This window comes from Scleropages formosus, chromosome 6, assembly GCF_900964775.1.
Source record: "Scleropages formosus chromosome 6, fSclFor1.1, whole genome shotgun sequence".
In the NCBI taxonomy this organism is placed as follows: Eukaryota; Metazoa; Chordata; class Actinopteri; order Osteoglossiformes; family Osteoglossidae; genus Scleropages; species Scleropages formosus.
Genome location: NC_041811.1, coordinates 35,721,461 through 35,729,767, shown reverse-complemented (window position 1 = coordinate 35,729,767; position 8,307 = coordinate 35,721,461). Strand labels below are relative to the sequence as shown.

General features: G+C 44.9%; 1 gene segment (V, D, J or C); it reads right to left on the bottom strand.

Moving 5' to 3' along the window:
• Positions 1 to 201: 201 nt before the first annotated feature.
• LOC114910736 (Ig lambda chain C region-like) lies at positions 202 to 2,753 on the bottom strand (the record flags this gene model as incomplete). The annotated part of the segment is given in 2 exon segments: positions 202 to 767; positions 2,714 to 2,753. Coding segments are annotated over 2 exon segments (357 nt in total), but the record flags the coding sequence as incomplete, so codon positions are not given.
• Positions 2,754 to 8,307: the final 5,554 nt, after the last annotated feature.

Below are 8,307 nucleotides of genomic sequence, written 5' to 3'. Positions count from 1 at the left end.
AGTGTATTAAATGACAGAATGATTTTTATTTCGCTTACTTTTCTTTAAATATAAATTTTCATTGAATTAATACATTTCCTTGTACTTTCTATGCCTTCTTTGCGAACAGGACTGTGCTCATCATTTAAAATGAACACTTATATTACAGTTCATGTGACACAATATGTATTAATAAGGGAAACAACAAATGCGTCTTTGATTCAATAAATGTTTATTATTCTCAGCTGCATTTCAGACGTCACTCAAGCACAAGATCACACAGTGTAACACACCAATAATCTAATACAGAACAGGAGCAGAGGACACACTGGATAATACTGAGAAGCTCAAGGTAAAGGGTCTCACATATATAGTGGAGCAAAGCACATTATTAACCTCTATGTTACTAGTTACGAAAACAGTAAGAGTGGAGTAGAGCACAGAGTAAAAACACAGTAATGAGACGCCCATCTACACGGGGCAGTCGGCTCTCTTCATCGTCTCCAGAACTGGAGTCTGGGAGCCCTGAGTGGCCTTGCAGACCACCGTGCCCGCCTTCGTCCACTCGTCCGCAGGGAGGGTCAGCGTGCTGCTCCAGCTGTACTTGCCGTCCTTGTCCAGGAGTCCGCGGCTCGCGTCCCCAGGCTTGGTCCTGCCGTCCACCGTCCACTCCAGCTTCCAGTCGGAGGGGAAGCCCTTGTTGGCCAGACACGTCAGCGTGGCCTTGTTCTTACCGGACACCTCTTGACTGGACGGGGGCAGGACCGTGAGGACGGGGGCAGCGTTGCCTAGGAGACGGCAGAGGTCAGAGGTCAGAGAGAGGGCAGCGAGTGGACGGAACACCTTTAACAGCGGACATCGCATTGTGTCTCATCACCTGTACGTAGCGGAGGAGGAAAAGAGCTGTTAGTTAACTCTCAGAGGAGGAATGTATAGGCAGTTTATGAATGTCGCCCACAGTATGTATGAGGTGTATCATAATGTGCCATTAATACAAGAGAATGGATCCTTTAGAGTCATTTTTACCTCTGCAGCTCAGTGCTACAAATGTATCTCTTTTCCACCCTTCTGGACATGTTCATACAGCCCTTCCGCACACTGCTTTTCTTCATTTTATAACACACACACACACACACACACACACACACACACACACACACACACACACACACACACACACACACACACACACACACACACACACACACACACACACACACATTTTCAGAACCGCTTGTCCCATACGGGGTCACGGGGAACCGGAGCCTACCCGGCAACTCAGGGCGTAAGGCCGGAGGGGGAGGGGACACACCCAGGACGGGACGCCAGTTCGTCGCAAGGCACCCCAAGCGAGACTCGAACCCCAGACCCACCGGAAAGCAGGACTGTGGTCCAACCCACTGCGCCACCGCACCCCCTATTCATTTTATAACACACTGATTGAAAGTGTATCAGTGATGGACTGAATTCAGTTCAAAGTCAAGACAACTGGATACATATTGAATTAAAGACCAAACTGGCAAAGCGCATCAATTATTTATCACATTGTTTGTATTATTTTCATCTTATTTATTACTGACAGCTGAAAAATAAACATTAACTTGGAGGAACAAATAATGAATTTATAAAACAGTGAAAAGCAGAAGAAACATTTTTTTACATGTTTAAATGTAAATCAGAAAATCCGTAGCGAACAAACAGTAAGAGGCTTTTATCGCATATTATCGTTATTTAACGCATTTATTATGTATTTATCGTTGTTTTCTGTGTTGCTGTCAATATTTCAAACATCATTTGAAACTGTTGTAACCAAACCAAGGTACAATGAGTGTAACAACTTTGAAAAGAGCTGGAAACACTCTGTTGAAACATTTTTACAGATTTAAATATAAATCAGAAAATCCGTGAACAGAGTAAAAGACGCTTATCGCCATATTAATTATCGTTATTTATCGCATTTATTTTTATTTATCGTTGTTATCTATGAGTTGTCAACGATTTTGCAACATCAATGATTTGAAGCTGTTTTTCCAAACGTTCAGCGTAACGACTTGACTGAAAGAGCTGGAAACACACAAGTGAGAGACACTCAGCTGAAGAATATAAATGTACGAAGGGAATAAAACGAGTTACATTCATTACTTTACAGTGTTCAGGATATAATGCAGAAAAAGTTTCTTACTTCCAACTTCCAGCCTGGTTCCTCCGCCGAAAGTGGCCCACAGTGATTCAGAGCCTATTTGTGCTCGTACAAAAACCTCCACAGCGCCCAGTGTACCGTCAATATACCGTGTTTACCGGCATTTCATGGTAAATACTAATTTAGTCTCATCATGTCTGGTGTCTTGAAGTCAAGACAAGAATCACAGCGATGTGTCCATGACTGATGTGAAAAAGAACTTTTACAATAAAATGTACCGCACCGCCAGATCCCCTATGGGGCTCTTTTCTACTGACAAGTTTATTTTTAGTTTTCTGACGAAATGAAGCGAAAAAGACAAACAAGAAAAAAAAAAAAAAGGAACATATTTTCCGAATAAGGAAAAGTTTACACAAATAATTAAAACCCTGAGCAAAATGTTTCTTAGAAAACATCTGGTAGGAGCACATTAGACAATGAATATGAAGTATAAATATGACAATACAGTGAAACAGAACAAAGGAAAAGCACATAAAAAGTATCTGTGCAGAGCTTTGATGTCGATGGTATTGAGTTAAAAGATGAAATACTTACTGCCAACTTCCAGTTTGGTGCCGCTACCAAAAGTCCACCACAGTGAGTGAAAGTCATTGAGGGGCTGTACAAAAAGTCCTGTGAGACACCAGTGTGTCTCTCACTGCTCACCGTGGATTATTGTCATGATGACACACAGCACCACTGAACACACCTTTACACCACAGATTCCACTATTGCATCTTTTAATCAGTTATTTGGAATTTTTGTCTTTTTTTCTGTGTTTATTCCATCTTTCATTATGTAAAACTGAGAAGCTGAATGTTAAACAGCAGCAAAAATATCAATATCAGACTATGCAACAAAACAAGACCCTCTCAAACCAATGGTCTCTAAACTCATATCATGTCCATGTCACGACCCCAAGGGCGAAATCCCTGATGTCCAGCATCAATCTAACTGCATCAACACACCTGGCCTCAGTTGGCCTCAGTTGACCTCAGTTGACCTCAGTTGACCTTAGTTGACCAGCTGACCTTAGCTGACCAGCTGAACAGCTCCCAGTCCTATAAAAAGGCTGAAGTCATGTCACTGGTTTGTGGCTTATTGATCAGCATTTTACTACTTTCCTGTGGCTTCCCTTCTGATATGTGTTTACTGAGCTGTTTCCCAACTTCTTTTCCACTGTGTTTCTGCTCCAGTCCTTTGTGATTCTGTCCACATCTCGTGTTCCATCTCCGTCGAAATCCAGTCTCAGTGTATTCGTGTCGTACACCTAAAACTATTTAATTTACTATAAGAAGAGCCCGTGTGTCTCTTTCATCTGTATTCATTGTGTTACCATTGCACTTAATTTCTCTACACTTGTGTATAGACTCTGCTACTGAGATCATCGCACCTGGGTCTGTGTCCATTTCACGTCCTGACGTTACGGGGCCCAGTTTTCAATTTCTAATTTTGTTAATGACCTCAAGATTTCAGAAGATAAATCAAATTAATTTTCAGTTTTGATGGACACTGTATGCAGTTCTACAGTTTTAACTCTCTTATTCAGTCCATGGGGGTGTGGTGGCGCAGTGGGTTGGACCACAGTCCTACTCTCCAGTGAGTCTGGGGTTCGAGTCCCGCTTAGGGTGCCTTGTGACGGACTGGCGTCCTGTCCTGGGTGTGTCCCCTCCCCCTCTGGCCTTCCGCCCTGTGTTGCCGGGTAGGCTCCGGTTCCCCTGTGACCCCGTATGGGACAAGCGGTTCTGAAAGTGTGTGTGTGTGTGTGTGTGTGTGTGTGTGTGTGTGTGTGTGTGTGTGTGTGTGTGTGTGTGTGTGTGTGTGTGTGTGTGTGTGTGTGTATTCAGTCCATTTATAACTACCTACAATGTCTGTAACTGAGAGTACATGGTACTGACTGTGATTAAGACATGTTACCAGATGATGGAGCTGTGGCACATTGATAAAAAGTGGGACATGAGAGGAGGGTCTAGGAGGTAACTTGTGTCATGCTTGCAAGCAGGAACAAAGGCGACGTACCCAATTGCAGGTGCACCGCTTATTGCAAAGCGTGGGCAGACAAGGGGCAGGTGAAATAACGAAATCAAAGGACAGGCCACAGGTCAACGTGGAGCAACCGTCGTTCAGAGGAAAATCCAAAGTCGTGGTCCAGAAACAAAGCTGTGGGTCGGGATATCAGGGAAACGTAGGCACAGGGTAAGGAGACATGGAAACAAGGACACCGGGGAACTCGCAGGAATGAAAGGAATACAAGAGTAATAACTTTAAATTTACATTTATTCATTTAGCAGACACTTTTCTCCAAAGCGACGTACATCTCGGCGAAAATACAATTTGTGCATAACATTATGAAAAAGAGAGACAGCGTTGCAGACATGTGATTCTTAAGTAAACTTAGTTTGTTTCTTTCCAGTTTATGTTCTGATGTTCATTGCACAAGTATGTGCACAAAACTCAGCACAGAATAATCCTGATCACCTCCCTACAATTTTTTTTTAAAGGTACACAAACGTTTATGTACAATACAAAACAGGAGTAGAGGTTGTGTAAAGGCTTATCTGGGAATTATCATAAAGTTATGGTGCATGAACATTTACACCACACATGAGCATTAGAAATCATGGGCGAAGTGAGTTCGGAAGAGGTGAATTTTCAGACCCTTCTTAAATGTGGACAGAGATTCAGCAGTTCTGAGTGATAGGGGGAGGTCATTCCATTCCAACGGAGCCAGAACTGAGAACTTCCATGCTTCATCTTTCATGTGCAGGACCACCAAGCGGGTCAAAGTAGACCAGCGAAGTGGTCTGGTTGGGGTGTAGCGGTTGATCAAGTCTTGTAAATAGCTAGGAGCAGTTCCATTGCATTTGTAGGCAATAGCCAGGGTCTTGAATTTGATCCGGGCAGCTATAGGATGCCAGTGCAGAGAAATGAGTAGGGGAGATACATGGGAATGCTTTGGCAAGTCAAACACAACTTGTGCGTGTGGAAATGTCTCATGCTCCAGGCGGAAAGGAGAGGAAGAGCTTGGTATCATCAGCATACCAGTGGTATTTGAATCCATGGGAGGCTATGACCGGACCGAGGGAGGAGGTGTAGATGGAAAAGAGGACCCAGTACCGAGCCCTGCGGGACACCGTTCAGAGAGGCAGAGGAGAAGAATAGGAGCACCGCCAGACCACTTGATAGGATCTGTCAGATAGGTAGGACTCAAATCATCTTCGTGCCGCACCTTGGATCCCAAGCTGACTAAGAGAGGACAGTAGAATCCAGTGGTTGACAGTGTCAAATGCTGCAGACAGATCAAGGAGGATGAGGACTGAGGAGAGGGAGGCAGTTCTAACAGCTTGGACAGCGTGAGATACTGCCAGAAGGGGGTCTCAGTGGAGTGACCAACTTTGAAACCAGGCTGATAACCATCGAGGAGATGGTTCTGGGTGAGGAATTCAGAGCGTTGATCACAGGCCGTCCGCTCTAGAGTTTTAGACAGGAACAAGAGGAGGAGGATTGATCTGGAGTTCTGAACCAAGTTGGGATCCAGGGAGAGTTTCTTTAACAGAGGTGAAATGAGAGCAGTTTTGAAGGCAGCTGGTAAACAGCCAGAAGGGAGCGAGGAGTTGATGATCTTAGAGATGAAGGTGGAGAGTTGCGGGGAGATGGTCTGTAGGAGTGACGATGGGATCAGATCAAGTGACCAGGCGGTGGCTCTGTCTGATATCAGGAGGCTGGAGATTTCAGATTCAGAGAGCGGATTGAATTTAGAGAGCATCACTTCACAGGGTCATGCTGAGAACTTGTCCATAATCGCATTGACTTTGTCTCTGAAAAACAAAGCAAAGTCATCAGCAGTGAGAAAAGATGGAGGAGGGGGCGGCGGAGGACATAGGAGGGATGAGAAGCTGGCAAAGAGTCTGTGTGGTTTTTTAGTTGCAAACTGTATTTTGTTGTGGTAGAAGGTAATTTTAGCTCAAGAGACAGCAGAGAAAAAAGTAGCTAAGAGTTGTTTGTAGGCATCCAGGTCCGAGCGAATCTTGGATTTTCATCACGTTCACACCGGTCCTGTTTGCATGTAATGTATCAGTCAGCCATGGGGTGGCACTGGGGTGTGCTGGTCTGGAAGATAGTGGACAGAGAGAGTCAAGGGAGGGGGACAGGGTTAGAGAGGAAAGTGTTAGTGGCATCGTCTGTTGATAGATCTGAGAATTGCGGACCAGAAGGGAGAGCGGCCAGAGTAGCAGACGCAAAGCAGGAAGGTGAGAGAGATTTTGAGTTCTGGCGAAAGGTGACAATGGGTGCAGAAAGAGACGAGGACTTAGTGGTGAGGCAGGGTTGGACGGAAATGAAGAAGTGATCGGAGACATGCAGCGGAGTAACAGAGAGGACAGGACAGCCACGGTTACGGGAAAATACAAGGTCAAGAGAATTGCCTGCTTTGTGAGTAGCAGGGGATCGGGACAGGGAGAGATCGAAGGACTGTAGGAGCAACATAAGGCCGCTTGGATGAATGTCTAGTAAATGTTTTCAGGATTCATCTATCCTGCGTCTTATGCACCTACTCAAGCGATGAACATCAGTGCATCAAGTGGGAAGTAACAAACTAGGTTTACTTAAGAATCACGTCTGCAGCCGTGTCTCTCTTTCTCTTAATGTAATGCACAAATTGTATTTTCACTGAGAAGTACATTGCCTTGGAGAAAAGTGTCTGCTAAATGAATAAATGTAAATGTAAATGTCGTCGACATGCAAGTTGAAGTCACTCAGGAGAATCAATGGAGTGTTGTCCCCAAGGAGAGAGCTCAACAAAATGTCAAGGTCATCCAAGAAGCAGCCAAGAAGGCCAGGAAAGCGATAAAGAACAATCGTAACGAGAGTGATTGGAGCAGTGATAGAGACAGCATGCCATTGAATGGAACACAGATTATGCCAGTGGAGAGGGAGAGCAGAATATTCCCACCGAGAAAGATGAGCAGGCCTGTGCCTCCACCTCTGCCGACGAGGGATGTGAGACAAGGAGTAGTTAGTGGAGAGAGCATCAGGTGTGACTGTGTTGTCTGGGGTGATCCAGGTTTCAGTTAATAATTACCACCCTCAGACGTCACTGTTTTGATAATTGTGATGTATCTAGCAAATATCATTACATGGGCTCGGGAATACTGCGGTAATGTCATGCTATTCCCCCGGCGCGGTTGTGTCAGACCCAAGTGCGGGACACAGGAAGCTTGGTCAAGGGGCGGTTCAGTAGACATTGCCAGGGAACAGGCAAAGGGTCACCGATGTACAAACAGAATCCAAAGGGGCAAATCCAAGAACCGTAATCCAAGAAACAGGCGAGCGATCAGGCAAACCAGTGAGTCGGAGACGAGGAGTAGGGCGAGGAACAAGGAGCAAGACTAGGAGCGCAAGTGATCAATAAGGCTGAACAAGGTTCCGCATCGGGCTGTGTTCCGCAGCCCCTTTTTAAGTTTGTGCTTGCTAATTCGAAGCAGGTGTTCCCTGTTGTGCCGCTGTGGGGGTGTAAGAGGTAAACCTTTGTCAGTCACCACTATTCGCTGCTGTATCTACATATTCAAGTTAATTTGCACTGTAGCACAAGAGACAGTCCTAGAAAAAGTGGTGTGAGCCGTAGGACCACAATAAATAAATAAGTAGATGAACAGAGTGTTTGAAGAATTTAACCATTCAAGTACATTTTTGGAGGGAAATTCACGACTTGGAAGCAGAGGATCCAGTTGCTGTGCAGCGAGTTATTTTGCTTCACAGTGACATGTGCCTTTGTACAAAGTAACATGTGTCACGTTAGAGTGACTTGTGCAGTCTTTTCTTTTGTATATGTACTGTGTTTGGTTCTTCTCTGCTATTCCAATACAGTGTATATAAAGTAATACTTCATGAGACATTTAAAACAATATATGGTGACTGGTAAATAAAAATTTTTTAGAAAACTGTCCTCTCTGTAATGGGGGTGTAGTGGTGCAACGGGTTTGCTCAGGTCACACTTTCTGGTAGGTCTGGGGTTAGAGTCCCGCTTGGGGTGCATTGCGACAGTCTGGCGTCCCATCCTGGGTGTGTCCTCTCCTCCTTCAGCCTTTCGCCCTGTGTTGCCACTTTAGGTTCTGGTTCACTGCGACCCCCACACTGGACAAGTGGTTTCA